Source organism: Natator depressus, chromosome 11 (assembly GCF_965152275.1).
Source record: "Natator depressus isolate rNatDep1 chromosome 11, rNatDep2.hap1, whole genome shotgun sequence".
NCBI lineage: Eukaryota > Metazoa > Chordata > Testudines > Cheloniidae > Natator > Natator depressus.
In genome coordinates, this window is record NC_134244.1 from 45,166,852 (window position 1) to 45,184,216 (window position 17,365).

The window sequence follows — 17,365 nt, forward strand, 5'->3', positions numbered from 1 at the left end:
TCTACTGGACTAGAGATTCCCTTAGTTCAGTGGTTCTCAACCAGTGGTACACATACCCTTGAGAGTACACAGAGGTATTTCAGAGGGTACATCAACTCATCTAGATATTTGCCTACTTTTACAACAGGCTACATAAAAAGCACTAGCAAAGTCAGTACAAGCTAAAATTTCATACAGACTGACTTGTTTATACTGCTCTCTATACACTGAAATGTAAGTACAATATTTATATTTCAATTGATTTTATAATGATATGGTAAAAATGACAAAGTAAGCAATTTTTCGCTAATAGTGCGGTGTGATATTTTTGTATTTTTATGTCTGATTTTGTAAGCAAGTAGTTTTTAAGTGAGGTGAAACTTGGGGTACGCAAGACAAATCAGACTCCGGAAAGGGGATCAGTAGTCTGTAAAGGTTGTGAACCACTGCCTTAGTGTATCTATTTGTTCCATGCAATTTTTTTTTGCCCATTAAGAAAACAACACAAGAAGTGCTTATATTTTTTCATGTTATTTTATTGAAAAGATACATTTAAAAAAATACACAGACATTTTACTATTTACGGATTGCAGATAAAGATGTTCTAAAAGAGTTAACTCTATTTTATTCCTTTATTATACTTGTTGCCCTCAATATCGCACAAAGACTTCAGTCTGAGTACTGCATATTGATATTACCTTTATAAAACGGGGTAGGGACAAGAGACGAGGGAGGGCAGAACTATAGTCAGGAAACAGAAAAGACGGTCAGTCAATTATAAATATTGTATGTTCTGTACATTATTGCATTAGGGAGCCACAACATTATGCAGCATTGTTACAAAGGAAACAAGTTTAGAAATGAAGAAAAAGAATATTTACGTATAAATACATGGCCCATTGTCTTCTTGAACAATGCAAGTGAGCTGTGGTAATGTGCAATTGAAAAGCTTGCTTTTTTTTATGTTTAACATTGCTTAGCAACACCAGTGAGGAAACTACAAAATAAGTTAAAATGAAAACAGTAAACAAGTAGTAATCTTAACTATATGTTATATGGCTTTCTATTTTTAATCTTTCTAACTAAAACATGAAACAAGAGAAATACATGAATTAAAAAAACGCTTCAAAGCTGCATTGCTTCCAAACATTTGCACAGCAACGAAAAATGCCTAACTCAGACAGGCACTACATCTCTAGTACTACACAAGATACAGCAGTACTGCGGTCTAAAACAGTACACAATTCCTGTCAACAAGAGCACACCGAAAAGAAAAGGATGCAATAGGTTATTAAGATGTTATCCACAATTAAGCACTTGGTTAATCTACCTTTTTTCACACTAGAATATACCCAGTCGGATTCCAGGACCTATTTACATATGTGTGAGTGAGGAAGACCCTAGTTTTCAAGTGAGTCAGGAAATATTCTGTGTTCCTTGTTTCCAAGGTGCATCATATACATATTAAAAAAACCCCAACCAACAAACAGATGCATGAATCTTGATGCTAGCTTTTCATGAGCCATTAAGCTTTTGGTAAACCATTCTTAGACAAATTATTTGAATTTAAAAAGAGAGAGAGAGACGTTGTCTAGGCTTCTAGAATACAGTACCTGTCCATGAAAAATTCTGTGACTTGGACTGTTGGGGGGGTGTCACACTGCATGGCATTAGAAAAGAGAGAGACATTTTAAAATCAAATCCTTGCTTGCTTTGCTTCCTTTTTCCCCATTCTACTGGCCATAGTTATTATCACTACGAAATTAGTATGGTGCAAAAAGGATCGATGCAGGAGTCGCACGTATGGGACCGTGGCCCGGCCTTAGGAGAGCTGGTGGGATTGCAGGTGCCTGGAACAAAGAGGCAGAAGGACGGGGAGGGAGGGACAGAGCAGATGACACAGCTGCAGCTGCAGCAAGAGAAGATGAAAGGAAAGCAGGTGCTAAGGGCTTAATCATATCTTTTTGGAATGCAAGTTTTGCCTGAAAAAAAGAAAAAAAAGAAACGTAAATACTGTTCCTGCCACCATTTTTACAATGAGTAGAAACATTAACCCTGGCAAAGTGTTCATTAAGCTTTTTATCATTCTGGATAGCATGAATAATAGCTGTTTTCAATTGCTTCTTAGTACTTCACACCTGAGTTATAATTACTGTATTTCCTTTGCTCCAATTTTAACCATTTCTAATAGCAGCTGTTTGAGATGTTTGCTTGTAGCCAAAAGGGCAAATTAACACAGGATGCTTTACAGAAGAGATATCAGACCACATGTTCAACTGCAAAATTTGCACTGGCGTTTTCACACCTGCACCTGAACTGTGGGTGAAAATTTCAGTGCTCGTAACGTTAACTGCTTGACTACAGGTGCAAATCAGGAAAGTACAAGAACAAGTACTCCAATATCCACCTGCAATTAATTTTGCTGGTGTAAAAAATGCAGGTGCATATCGTACCTACCAAATGGGAAACCTTACATCAGCAATTTTGAAAATTGTATCCACACTGTCTTCTGACACACAGGACAATTTAAACAAACAAACTGCGCATTTAAGTACACACAAATCCACAGGGAGTAGATGTGGGTGCTCCAGTGGGGGGGGAGAGAGGGGGGGGTTAAAGGTAATTTACAAGAGTGAATATCTGTAAATTATAATAATTATCATCATGAAACTCAAGATTGGGAAAAAAGGGTCAAGATCATGTCTTTGACAGGACTCTACAAAATAGAAAGGTGCATTTTCCTCATTTCTTTTCAACTATAAAAATGAGGTGTAGAAAAAGGCAGAAGTTAGAGATGGGAAACACCCATCAGCTCATCTAATTTTCTCCGCTAATGCAGACTTGTTCCTTTCAGCATATTTTCTAGTCTCCAAGGCTAATTTTTGAAAAAAGCTCAATTTGAGATCCCCAAAAAATCTGGCATGGGTATTGTAAAATTACCCATGAAATATATACCATATAACTCCACTTGTGGGTTGGTGTGTTTCAAGGTTAAGTATTTGTGGGTGGGAGGAGAGATACTTACATCCTGGCTCTATTACTGTCGGTCTTAAACCCAAGAGATAAAAATATAATGCTTTACAGAAGTGAGCAAGATTAGTGTGACCCAAAGCTAGTGAACGGGGAGTGTTAGAGAAAGCCTGAAGCATTTTCATTAGACTATAGGATTATAAAAAAACATTAATATTTCAGCTTCTGCAGGGGTTTCATATGCTTTTTGGACAGTGTCTCACTTTTGGACAGGAATATTTGCATCTCTTTAGTTCCAACACAGAAAAGTACTTTTGGTGTGTGTGTTGTGCACACTGCTCTCTAATGAACCCAGGACAGTGACCATCGCAGGATGACTTAACTAGTGAGCAGAGTGCACGCAACTTTTCCTGAGCCAGAGTCCAGCTGAGCTGTGAGCAGCCTGCCCCAAGGCTAGAGAAACCAGCAAGGGGGTGTTATGGGGGATCCTGGTGAGGAGGAACCCCGGAGTGAAGAAAGGGGATATTCAGGGCTGAGGGGCTCTGGGGACCAAGGCAGGAAATGGTGATCTAGTAGCCCAGTCATAAATATGGGATAAATACCTTGATAATAAGCAATTAATGCTCCTAAACTCCTCACAACTCTCCCACACCAGCCTAATACAGTGCACACTTTGCTGTTTGTGCGAGATAAGTCAGTATGTTTTTAGCTTTACACCTTAAGCCCTTCTCCCGGGCTACATCCCTCATAACATCACGTTTTCTTAAATGCTCAGCTAGGCAGCGTGTGCCCTTTAAAGAGAGGGAGTGTACTAAAAACAGAAGAGTTCACACCTTTCCACTAGACACACAATCCATTCCACAGCCCATTGTTCATTCCCTCCCTTCTAGCAGTAAATAACTCCGGAGTGCTATTTCGCCTTTGAGCAGGCAGACAGAATACAGAACCATCTTCAAATCTGATGCTAATACAGATTCAGCCTGCAGGGGGAGATACTCACAAGCTTTCCACCCCTGTCACACTCCTAGTCTCTTTGCAGTGGGAGTCCCAAGGTCACAAACTCACATATACAGCAGTGATGCTGCATAGTAACAGTACTTACTGCTAAAATACTTGGGCTGCGCTGAAGTTTGTTGTAAGGGCTATATTTAGGTTTCATAGGCTTCCCTGCCACTCTGTCCTTGTGCCTTCTGCTGGAAATGTGCTGAAATAAAAAAAAGAACACATTAAGAAGAAGTTTAGAGATCTCATGGTTTTCTTCTTTTTGGAACTGATTTTTTGGCTGCATGTACCAAGTCCCTTGTCAAAGACACTGTGAGACAATTAAGGCTTAAGGGATGCAGCAATGATCTAAGTAGTTGTGTCTTGCTAAATAATGCCCAACAGTTTGGAGTAAATCACATAAAGAACTAGAAATTAATCAAATACACAGGATCCTGCGATCCAAGCTGCAAGTGCACAAAGCCACTAGCACTCAGGCAAAAGCTTCTGAGGTATCTGAGGTACCTGTTTAAGCTGAATTTCTGAATTGACATGGACATCACAGATTTCACAATGAAATGTCTTGTTCTGCAGTCCTGAGCCCTTACTGCCATTCTGAATCTTCAGCCTGGATCCAAGTCTAGGGTAAGATTTAATGGGACCTGCACCATTCCGCGCTTCCACCATTGTCTTGTGTTTGGAACCTAATGGACAATTAGATGCATAAGGATTAAAAAAGATGGAATGTTTTTTTCTTAAGCCACAAATCATGATAAACTTATTTTAGAGCATTGCTGCAGTTTCCATCCCTTTTTAGATTTTCCATAACATGAAATGTTTGTTTAGGAAATAGAATGGTCAAATACTCCACACACATGTTTAGATTATGCATCATCTTGACTTTGATCACTGTACTACACACTTCACTATTGCATGGTACAGAGGAGAGCAAAAGAAGTATAACCATATAACCATAAAAGAAGTTTGAGAGTTTGTGCAGAAAGGAAAGCGGGACACATTGGAATATTTCCCTCTCTATCTCATGATCCAGGTTATTGTAATTTTCTATTCTGCAAAATGGGTCATGTGGGAATAAGGGGGTGTGGCCAAGGAGGATACTAAAATCTGCATATAAACAGGAATTGGGAAATCCTGTTTAAAACAGCACTAACTATCTCTTCCTATTCAGTGGCTCCTCAGTGGAGGAGTTAGAGACCTGCGGCCCGTAAACCAAAAGAAAATATGGATGGAAGCTAATTGAGGAGTGTAAGGAGTATGGAGGAAGAGATCCTGGGTGAAATTTTGGTTCCTCTAACTCAATGAAACTTTTGCCATTGATTTCAATGGGGCCAGGATTTTACCCCCTGGCTTTAAGTGTAGGAATCCATGAAGAATGAGGATCCACAAGAAATCCTGGTCTTAATGATGTATGTCTCCAGAATCAATGTGATTGTTGGGGTCCTGACCCTCCTGAGACCTGCAGTCCAGGAGGGAGGATGCCAAGCAAAGGCTGCACCACAAAAGTCTTTTGGAGTTTACCATTCATCCTATTTTATGTGGGAAGAGGGAGGATAGATGTTCCTTCCTTCCTTCCTTCCTTTTCCTTCCTTCCTTCCTCTCTCAAAGAGCTACAAAAGAAGGGATTCCTGGACTTAATATTTCTCTTGAGGTAAGGAAAGATAGATTTAGAGGCAACATATACTTTATAAGCATCTAGTCTCAATTGTTCAAAGCCTCTATGACATCAAATCTAGAAAAGTGAATCCTCAAGATATTACATAAAAACTATATTTTACCAACAGCAGCATTTAACTAGGCATGATAAGAATAAATATATTATATATTGGAACTTGAAGAAGTACAGAATTTACAATGAAGTTGAAAACTTCATGTTAGTTGGAAGCACCGCTGGAGTCAGGACAAAGTACAGTTGGGTATCATGGGCTGTAGGAAGTTTGGTGAAATCATCGGTCTAGACCTTAGGGGACTGTGTAAAGGATATCTTAAAAAATAGGTATTTAAAAGCTCTTGTGTCTGAGAATATAAAGGATTTTAACTCTATAGTGGTTTATTTTTTTTAAAATGACATACAGTCACATACTTTCATGTTGACATACAGTCACATACTTTCATGTTGTAGGAACTCACCTGTGTTGTGTGCTTCTAGCTGTGATAGGGAGTTCACAGCCACTTTGCATAGTGAACAGTAAAGTAGTTTTTTGGCTTTTTCCTCTTCAGATTCAGAAACTGTGCTAGTTGCTCCATTTGTGCTGTTAGAGGATGATGTTGATGTTATAGGTGCTAATGTTATAGCTCCAGGTTTGGGAAGGAACAGGCCCACTTCAGTATTTGACGGCTGACTAGAACCACTGGTTTTCGCTTTCCCTTTATCTTCTAAAAGAAACAAATACATGTGTATTGTAAGGTATTATACACATCAAATCACAGAGGGAATATACACAGGGCAGTGATATCCTAGAGGGGGAAATCTCAAGAACCCTTGTTAAATTTCTGCCATCAAACTTAATTGATTTTTGGGGTGATTTCCTGGGCTCTCAGGAAACTGCTAAATCATCATTACCAGAGACTTAACCCTGAGATCATAAAAATATTTCTGAAGAACAATTTGTTTGCCTTTGGAGTGGCCCAAATTGCATCAAATAGGAGGGATTTTCAAAATAATTTCACTGGGGAGGATACTCCTGAGGTTCCACCATAATCTTGAGAACCACTTCCCTCATTTCCGTTATACAAATTGAATATAGTGCTTTACTCACTATAGGGGGTCAATGCATAGTTGCCAATATTTAGATAAGATTATTCATGGCATAATTTCCGGTATAAACTGGGGGACCTAAAGGTTTTAATGCAATGCTCTTATGTATCATTTTACACCCCTGAGTCAATCATCCAGGCCTCCTCTGAGACTGGCCGGTAGGTGTTGTTGTTTCATTTTACGGTTGGGGATCCCAAAGTAGAGAGATCAAATGACTTGACTGAAGCTGCAGAGGGCATTTGTGAGAGCCAATCAGAATGTAGGAGTCTGCTGCTCTCCATCATCTGGTTAGTTTATTAGACCTTACTGCCTCTTGTGCTATTGAGACCAGAGATGACTGCTGAGCAGAGAAGAAAACACGCCTATAAGCAGCCATCCAGCCCCTTGGGGGAGACTGAGGTGGCCCTAATATCGTCAGCAGTAGCCTAGGCAGCGTAGGTGTCAGAGCTACATGAATAAACTGCTATCATCGGGGGGGGGGGGCGCGCGGGGGGACCACACTGAGAAACTTTCAGCTCTATTGATCAGTTGACATCAGTGTGACTGCCAGTTTGCATTTACAAGAATAGTTTTGCATGGAAAACGGTTAGATACTTAATTTTTTAAAATACAAGATGAGATTAGCCTTGACATTTCTAGGTTCCAAATATTAGCGGAGTCTCAAAGGCCAGGTCTGCATTTAGGATTAGTCATATTATGGCTTACTTGACACAAGCACATAGAGAGGACATGATACAAGACACAAAGACAAAAGCCCAGAGGAAGACTTGCATGAAAAGACGCAGATTATAGGATATATAAAAGCACAGTTTTGTATATTACTTTCCCAGAAAAATTTAAAATTAAAACTGTTCAACTTAAGCTCAGAATACATTTCTTAAACACATACATATTTTTTATCTTTATACTTAGTGCTGGTTTGGTACCTTCCCATCACAGTCAAGCAGGAATCAGCTAAACTACAGAGAAGCTCTTAAAAGTAGCTTTAAAAATGTAATTTATATCACAAGACCCGCAGCTGTCCTCAGTGACACTGGGCACGGTCTTTCAGAACCTATTTCAGCAAATCACTTAAGCGCAAACTTAAGTCCATCCCTCGTCACTGAAGCAGTTAAGCACATGCTTAAATTCTTTCATGTGTATAAGTCCCATCGAAAGCAATGAGATTTAAGTATTGTCTAAAGTTAATCCTATGTTTAAAATGCTTTGCTGTACACAGATGGACTACTAAATCACATCCTCAGGCCTTACATAAGGCCTGCACTGAAGTCCATAGCTATTTTGACTATTTTTGGCTATTTGGCTATTTTTGCAGGACATGGCCCAATACTCCCAAACCAGTAAAATACAACAGGCTGATAGATATTAGCTTAACTTAAATGAAAAAAGGAGCATATGCCTCATACTCAGAAAATGCAGTGTATTTAGTGCATATTTTCTTCCCAGGTAAGCAGTGCTGGTTGCCATCGCCTGAGTTTCAGTTTCTAACAGATGTGCATCTGGGGCTAGATTTTCAAGTGCTCAGCACCCACAATTGGAGCCAAATTTTTCGAGAGTCCAGTTCCCAATCAGACACCTACGTAAGGAGAAGAGTTTCAAAAGCGCTCAACTCCCATTGGCCAGATTTTCAAGAAAAATCAGCACCCAATGTGCTGAGCTAATTTGAAAATCTGGCCATTTATTTAGATCCCTAAATGGACGCTGAGCTCTTTTGAAAGGCCAGTTGCGGGTGCAGAGTTATTTTCAAAATTTGGCCCTTGCAATTTATGTATACAACAACCAGGGTTTTGTTCTACCATCATTCTGTGTGTGGAGCTACCATTGACCCTAAAGGGGTGCTGAGCACAGGATTGAACCCTTCATTGACAAAGTGTATGTATGAGCATAACTCACAAACCTAAAAGTGTATATAAAATATGAACAGGCACTTGATACTAGAGAGCATAGACAATAGTTGGCGTATTTCCCAGAAATGCAGGGCAGTAAATCTTTGAATTTTAGATCACTGAGATAAAGGGAAAAGAAGTGTTGTTAAATATTTGGTTATATTCTTCAAAATAGCAATAAAAACTATTTTAAAATTACACAACACAAGCAAACCATATTTAACATTCAAATTGACCAAAAGTTAGAGGGCCAGGTTTATGAGAGGGGTACTCTAAACATTTTTGAATTTATAAAATATTACCAACGGAAGTGGTTTTAGATCATTCACCATCTACTTCAGAATTTTAATACAGCTGTAGTAATCATTCACATCTGCAGAAAGCCAATACATGGAAATAACATCACAAATAAATATTTATAAAGTATACTCCTCCCCGCCCCCTAAAATAGACAAATAATAATAGGGAAAGTTAGCAGAGGTGCTAACAATCTGAAATGAAACATCTATTGGCTATTCATGGACTCAGGCTACATAAGAATAGTCTATCACTTGTGTTGTCTGTATGAAGAGTCCAGATGCTAGGAGGTGTAGTGCGCCTTCTGAAAGGTGCTGTGCTTTTGACTCCCATTAAAGAGAAGTCTTCAGTATGCTGTAGGCTCAGGCCTTTAAAAGCATGTGATAAGTGATAAAAACACCATGAAATGTTTAAAAACAATAATATTTATAGAACTACATGCTATAATCTTCACCCAAAACAGTGGCTATACTTCTATTGTGTTTTATCCATAGAAAATAGCTGATGCCTTGTGTTTATGCACCCTCGATGCATATAGTGTGCATCTTAATATTTTATTTTCTAAATGTGTTTGTGTAAATTTAGTGCTGGCAAAATGTGCCAATCCTGGAAACTCAAGTCTTCCGTTTCTCTAAAGAGAAGGTATAGGACAAGCATCAGTAATGCAAGCTTCTCCACACTGCCCTGAAGAAACTGACGGCCTTCTAGGCGTGAGTGGACAGTTCAGTCTTCGTGCCCATTCAATCCCTAGCTTCTCTGCTCAAACTGTCTATGACAGTGGCCACCTGTGAGGATATTTTTTGTCATCCATCCCTGTGAACACGAGGCTGAAAACACAAAACCATTTCACACAGGCCACCAATCACCATCAGATGATGACAGTTTTCCATCGCTGGATTTAACAGATGACTGAAATGAAAGATTCCGTATCCCACTGCCAATCACCTCAGCCAACAAGTAGTAAATCCTGTGCCTCAAATGCTAACTGACATACTGCTTTAGCCAGGATTTAAAATATTCCCTAGATTTGTCATTTTCATTATTCTTAATAAGGAACAAAGCTATAACAAACTGACTGCGAACTTCCAGGAAACTAGCAAGAGCATGTTGTCAGGCAAGGTTCTGTCAACTATTTAAATTTTGGAAAGGTTCCCAATTCAAATAATCACTCCACCCAGAGAGAGTGTGTGTTGTATATACACACACACCCTACGCCCATCCCCATTTAGATTAATGTTTCCTTCCATCTTTCTAAATACTTAGAGAACATGTTTAAAATCCTGATTGAACAGTTAAAGTAATGTTTTTATTCCCATATCCAGTAGAATAAGATAGACGAGTGTTTGTCTACCCAATAGAGTAGGATCTGGCTTTTTTGGCTTCTAGAATCATTAAATTACATTTCTTCAAATGGGTTTTAGTTAACTATATATTGTTTTCAATCCCTCGGAGTCACATCACCATTAACTACCACTTTTAGAAATACCTTCTGAGTATTCATTCATCTGTGCAAAGCAGATAAACACAAATCATATTCACATGCAGAATATATACAGAAGATTATTTTATTTGTATTTATAGCATATATTTAATATTAAATAAGAAACTGGTCACTTGCACGCTGTTTAAGAGCCTAGATGATTTCATAATATATAAAATGTCCATATATTTAGAAGTGTTTCATCCTAGATACTACAGGAATCATTGTATAAAATCTAGACATAAGGTGAGGTGTGGCTGTAAAGTGACAGCCCCGTTGTAAGGCTGCCCTGCTGGCATTCCTGGAGGCATAATTCTTATATCTGGTCCAAGCCCACTGAAATCAATGAATTTGGACAGGGGATAAATCAATACAGCATTTAGTTCAACACCTCCAGGAGCACTCAAGTACCTCAGGCCAGAGTGGCCTCTGCTACACCCATAAGATTTAGAAGAATGCAGCATATGCTCCCTCCACCCCCACGACAGCCCAATTCCACTAGCTGGAGCTGAAAGCTGCGACTCTGCCCAGGCCCTTCCTTTTCCCAGACCCTGTTGGAAAGGCTAGAGCTGCTGCTCATCCTAGTGGCTACAGGCAGCACAAGACCCACTGAGAATATAAGAGCTGTAACTTGGCCTAGCCCCTGTGTGGTGCCGAAATGATTGGGTAGGTCCTTCTGTGCCCTTTTCTGTACTTACCCCTATGCGGGACTAGTTACAATCTACCCCATACTACTGGACAGTATATGACTGTGCTCTTTTCCTAAGTACAGAGGATATTTTTGTCTGTTATATTCTTGTCTGCAATTAAGGATTAAATCTCCTTTTTTCTTAAGCCCCAGGAGCAGCTCTTACTGAATCCTGCTTTTATTTTGAAATAAGACATGAGAAAAAACTAATTAAGTATCGCTTTGGGCTCAGTAGTTCAAATGCTGTTGTCTCTTACCTCCATTGTTTCAGTCTTGGCTTTGAAGTTGCTTTCATCTATGTATGAATGTTTGGCTTATATTTAGTGTCAGAACTGGATTCTAGAATCGGAGGCGTATTTAGCTAATTAGAACTATTTCTGTTTGGATTTGCATATCATACACTCATAGTAAATAGAGATGAAAAAGATTGAGGCAGGTCAACTTATCCATTTCCCCGCCAATGCAGGTTTATTTGAAATGACTTACAATTTGCAGCTTCTGCTTCACTCCTGGGAAGTGCTGTTGCACACTCCAATAGATTTGACTGGTCAAGGTGAGTTTTGTCATTGACTTCGATAGTGCCACAGATTTCACCCTAGGACTTTTTTCCCCGACATTCAGCCTGCATTCACTGTACTCAGACTTACATGTCCTTGGTTCACCCTATACAACTGAGTTTGCACAATTTGGCCTCACTCACACACTGAGGACGTGCACTCAGAGGAGCCATCCATGCAGAACTCTTCTCCCTGTGGTGCAGGAGGGAGGAGTGCTCCTCCTCCCACCCTCCTATGCTTTGTAAAGAGCTGTTTTGATTGGGGCACCAGGGAGCCAGTTGTCTTCCCAAAGGTCACTGGGGCATCGGCCCAGATGCTATTAGAACCCAGGATCACACTTAGTCCTTGGAGCCACCTTTTGTGAAATGTGGGTGTCCCGGAGCCTTCTTTGGATTCTGTGTTTTTCGTTAGAAAGTGGGACATTTTTGTAAAAAGTTGAAATGTCACATTTTCTAAAAAAACCCAGCTCATTAAAGGAAAAGAACACAGAGACACCAAGAATGCATGGCGAGGGGTACAAAATTAGCAAAGGGAAGAAAAGACAGCTGAGAAGAGCGGGAAAGTGAAATCTTAAGACCACCTCATTAGGAGACTCAGCTAAGCAGAGTAATTACCTTAGCTAGGTGAAGGCCTTCTTGGAGAGAATGAGAGAGAAGCCATGTTCAGATGTCTAAGGCCCTACTGATAAAAACAAAACACTGATGGATAATACTTCATTCTGGAAAGCCAGCTCCATAATTAGTTTTGTGCACTTAATAGTTGGATGCAGGACAATTCGGGGGATCTTAAATACCAAGTTACAAGCAGGAGGTGAGGGGAAGAATCTCAGTTCATACTGAGAGATACATTTCTACCATGTCTTGGAAATTTTGCGATTAATCTCTCAACTGAGTAAACATACATCTTATCTCAAGTCATCACAAACAAAAATGTGACCATAATAGAGGTGACATGATCTCCTGCATTTAATATGACATATTAAAGTAGAATTGTTTTTAATTTTATGATGCTGTACATACTCAATGCGCCCCAAAGCACTTTACAATTAAATGTCAGGTTTCAGAGTAACAGCCGTGTTAGTCTGTATTCGTAAAAAGAAAAAAGAAAAGGAGTACTTGTGGCACCTTAGAGACTAACCAGTTTATTTGAGCATGAGCTTTCGTGAGCTACAGCTCACTTCATCGGATGCATAGCATATTGTGGAAACTGCAGAAGACATTATATACACACAGAGACCATGAAACAAAACTTCCTCCCACCCCACTGTCCTGCTCGTAACAGCTTATCTAAAGTGATCATCAAGGAGGGCCATTTCCAGCACAAATCCAGGTTTTCTCACCCTTCCCCCCCCCCCCACACACAGACACACATACAAACTCACTCTCCTGCTGAGTTTGTATGTGTGTCTGTGTGTGTGTGTGGGGGGGGGAGAAGGGTGAGAAAACCTGGATTTGTGCTGGAAATGGCCCTCCTTGATGATCACTTTAGATAAGCTGTTACGAGCAGGACAGTGGGGTGGGAGGAAGTTTTGTTTCATGGTCTCTGTGTGTATATAATGTCTTCTGCAGTTTCCACAATATGCTATGCATCCGATGAAGTGAGCTGTAGCTCACGAAAGCTCATGCTCAAATAAACTGGTTAGTCTCTAAGGTGCCACAAGTACTCCTTTTCTTTTTTCTTTTTACAATTAAATGTATGTCTTGCAAGTCACAGGCTAAAAGACTAAAGTAACAGCTATTGTATACTCAGCAATAGTTACAGTGTTGGATGTTAAAATTGATTTGATTGAAGGAATTCTGCTCAGTTATTTTTTACTCTAAAAAAAGAAAAAGCCATAAAAGATCTTTATCATCATCCTAGACAGTCACATAGAGAAGGATAGAAGACTGATTTAGCACATCAGTGGAAAGGTGGCACTCCTCACAGTTCAGAATCTCTCTCTAGTAACTATTGGATACATTGCTCCAAAACTTGATTTGTCATCCGAAGTCATGACCTGGCCCAAAGGTAGTCAACAAGAGTAGTTCATAAGAGGCAATTTGCACAACTTACAATTAAAAAAAAATCTATAAAACAAATCCATGAAAATGTTGATAAAAATAAAATAGAAATCCAGTATGAAATGTACCTTGCTGTTGAAATGCTTTAGCAAAGTTAGGAAAGTGAAAAAGCTCAACTTCATATTTCAGTGTCGAAGTATACAGAACTAATACATAATGCATATATAGGACAGGTGTTACCCTGATATTTGGCTAGTTGGGTGTTATATCTATATGCATGTCTTCTACCTAGTTATCTATGTAGGGTTTGTTAGTTAACTCTTTTTAGTCTTTGATACCATAGAGACTAACAAACTTATTTGAGCATAAGCTTTCGTGAGTTACAGCTCACTTCATCGGATGCATGCAGTGGAAAATACAGTGGGGAGATTTTATATACACAGAGAACATGAAACAATGGGTGTTACCATACACACTGTAACGAGAGGGATCAGGTAAGGTGAGCTATTACCAGCTATTACTTACCTGATCACTCATTACAGTGTGTATGGTAACACCCATTGTTTCATGTTCTCTGTGTATATAAAATCTCCTCACTGTATTTTCCACTGCATGCATCCGATGAAGTGAGCTGTAGCTCATGAAAGCTTAAGCTCAAATAAATGTGTTAAGTCTCTAAGGTGCCACAAGTACTCCTTTTCTTTTTGTGGATACAGACTAACACAGCTGCTACTCTGAAACTAGTCTTTGATAGTTATAGATAATTCTATAATGAATTTGTATATGAAATTTAGCTCTGGTGTAAATGAGTACAACTCTCATAAGACGCTACTATGTCTACGGGAGAGCCCCTCCTGTAGGTGAAGCCCTCCTGCCGAGACAGCGCTGTCTATGCCGGCAGTCGGTGTCTTTACAGCGCTCAGGGTGTGGATTTTTCACACCCCTGAGCGACATAGTTCTACCCATGTAAGTTTATCGTTTAGACCTGGCCACGGTGAAAGTGTTCATCAAAGAGTAAAAATGTTTACCCCTGAAATTAGACATTTGGATTTAACGTTTTCGATATTTGGCATATCTGAACTAAAACTGAAACCGACACTTATTTTGTATCTGTTGGTTACAGCACATTTCTTCCTCCCATATGTTATAGAATATGGCAACGGAAGATGTTGAAAAGAAGCCAGTTAGTTATTATTTATTATGTATATTACTATAGCATCTAGGAGCCTTAGTCATGGACCAGGCCCCATTCTGCTAGGCACTGTACAAAACACACAACTAAAAGATGGCCCCCCGGCCCAAACATCTTACAAGCTAAGTAAGTATAAGACAAGAGATGGACACAGTTGGATGGGGGAGTACAAGAAAATAGCGAGACAGTACTGGTCAGCATGACAGGCAGTGGTCTCAGCACACCAGTAGCCTAACCGTTGTCAGGTTGTTTTCTAGGCATCATAGAAAAGGAAAGTTTTAAGGAGAGATGTGAAGACCAAGGAAGTGGCTTTGCGGATTTTTTATGTGGAATTCCTCTCATGCATGAGGGGCAGCATGGTAGAAGGCACAAAGGTGACTGCAAATTTAGCAAGCAGGTGATGGAGGCTGGCATCATAGGCCAACTGGAGGCAGGAATCACCATCTTGATAGTAAATGATAGAGATGATAGGTAGAGAGTGGAGATAGGTCACAAAGGGCTTTGAAATTGAAGACAAGTAGCTTATGTTTGGTGCTATAAGGAAGGGGGGAGCCAGTGCAGGGATGCAAAAAGAGGGATGACACGGTCAAAGTGACAGGCTAGGAAAATTATTTTTCCCGGCAGCAGTCTTAATGACTATGGGGACAAGACTGCACCTGTCAAGGCCAGAGGAAAGGGTCTTGCAATAATTGAGATGTAAGGTGAGAGCCTGGATGAGAGTTTTAGTGGAGAGGTTGGATAGGAAAGGGTGCATCTTAGAGATGTTAAGCAGAAAAAATCTGCAATATTTAGACACAGCCTAGAGAAAGGGCTGAGCTGAAGGAGATGCCCAGAGGGCACTGACTGACATGCAGGATGGTGGAGCTGTCACAATAATTGAGAAAGGAATGATGGGGGTTGGAAGGCTTGCGGGGGACAGGGAGGTGTAGGTTAGGAGTTCTGTTTTAGCCATGTTTTGCTTGAGATGGTGGCCAGACATTCACAAGGAGAAGGAAGAGAGACAGTTCAAGATTTTACTTCAAATAGGAGGAGACAGGTCTGGAGCAGAGATGTAGATCTGTGAGTTTTCAGCAAAAAGACTGTAGTTGAATTGTTTTTGTGGATGAGATGACCCAGAGATAAGGTGTAGAGGGAGAAATTAAGGGGACCAAGGACAGAGCCCTGTCCAAGAACTCTGTGGAAACTTGAAAGCTTGTCTCTCTCACCAACAGAAGTTAGTCCAATAAAAGATATTACCTCACCCACCTTGTCTCCATAATGAATTAGGCAGGAGTAAGAAAGCAATTAAGTCATTAATAGTTACATTCTTTACTGCATTCATAAGCATCCTTCTTACATCTCAATATCATTCAAAAACAAACCAAAAAAGGAACAAAAAAAGCAGAACTACATTACTCTTCTTGGCACTCAGTAAGACAAGAGTTAGCCAGTTTTGATAAGGGATTCTGAAATAATTACTTTCTGCTCTCTCTCTATTTTCTGAATGTTGAGCAACTAGTGGATGTAGTCAGCATACCTACAACCTAACCAGTTGTACAGTGTAGTGAGAAGTGAGTGAGAGGCCTATAGGGCTCTGCACTGGAAAAATAACATTGCAAACCTGTATGCAAATCAGCACGATATAATGTTTCCTAACATCTTAGCTACCTTTCATGTTTCTAAATATTTTTCTTCAACATACTACTCTGAAACAAACAAGTACCAGATTTTATTTAATTAAAAGGTTATTTTTGTCTGCATAGTCTAAGGACAACAATTTTGCTTTAAAAAACAGTAGCAAATAGAAGCTAGAAAATGTACAGTATTTAATCTCAAAGATCTCTGTAGAGTGAAATAAACTAAATACTTATTTTAGAGATGATGTGGCTACAAGAGAGAATATTTGGACATCTCTGAAAAATTGGGAGTGCTCTGTAACTAGACTGATTATTTGATTAACCACACCACTACTCCTAAAGTTGCTGAGATGAACTCTCATTTCTAGAAGTGTTATCTGTTTGGATCCGGTACAGTGACAATGTTGACACTTGTTCATTTCTATGACATTTTATTTCTGATTCTGCATTCCAAGTCCTTGGGCTACTTTCTTATAAAGAATTTGGCTTGTTTTCAGGATTTCAAATTATTTTTAACTAATCAAAATATACGTGTGCACTCAAATATTTATGTTCAAAAGTTTGGGTGAGTTTTGTACTAATGAAAATGGACTGACTAGAGTCAGGAAATGTACAAATAGCCACATGCAGCTCTGCTACTGCACAATCTTGACCCATTATATTTTAGTCCTGGGCTTCTCCTGAGCAGTGTGCCTATTGTGCTAAGTGTAGTGGTGGTTTTCTGAGGCTCGTGAGTAGAACTAGGATGCAGCAGACCTAGGATGTAACAATACCATTCTATTATTCTGTTTGTTGAAGGCAGGCTACAGGCTGCAGTGTCCCATCACACCTTTCCCTCTCCATCACCAAATCAATACAATGCCTGGGTTTCAGACTTACTTAGCACAATTTGCAAGCTTCTGTGAGACTATAAACTTTTCCTAGTTACTAGTATCAAAAGGAT

At 39.6% G+C, this 17,365-nt stretch overlaps 1 protein-coding gene across 5 annotated transcripts in view; it reads right to left on the reverse strand.

Annotated features, from left to right (window-relative positions):
- Window positions 1-584: 584 nt before the first annotated feature.
- Window positions 585-17,365, reverse strand: part of ZNF385B (zinc finger protein 385B) — a 305,313-nt gene continuing 288,532 nt past the window's right edge. For 4 of the 5 annotated variants that reach the window (XM_074967697.1, XM_074967696.1, XM_074967695.1 and 1 more), the window contains 4 exons: window positions 6,079-6,324; window positions 4,456-4,634; window positions 4,052-4,153; window positions 586-1,961 (listed from right to left, as the gene is read on the reverse strand). In XM_074967697.1, coding sequence (XP_074823798.1) covers window positions 1,743-1,961; window positions 4,052-4,153; window positions 4,456-4,634; window positions 6,079-6,324 — 746 coding nt within the window. In that variant the 3' untranslated portion in view covers window positions 586-1,742. Of the gene's footprint in view, window positions 1,962-4,051; window positions 4,154-4,455; window positions 4,635-6,078; window positions 6,325-17,365 lie in introns of all 5 variants that reach the window. The other variant, XM_074967694.1, reaches the window with a different exon arrangement.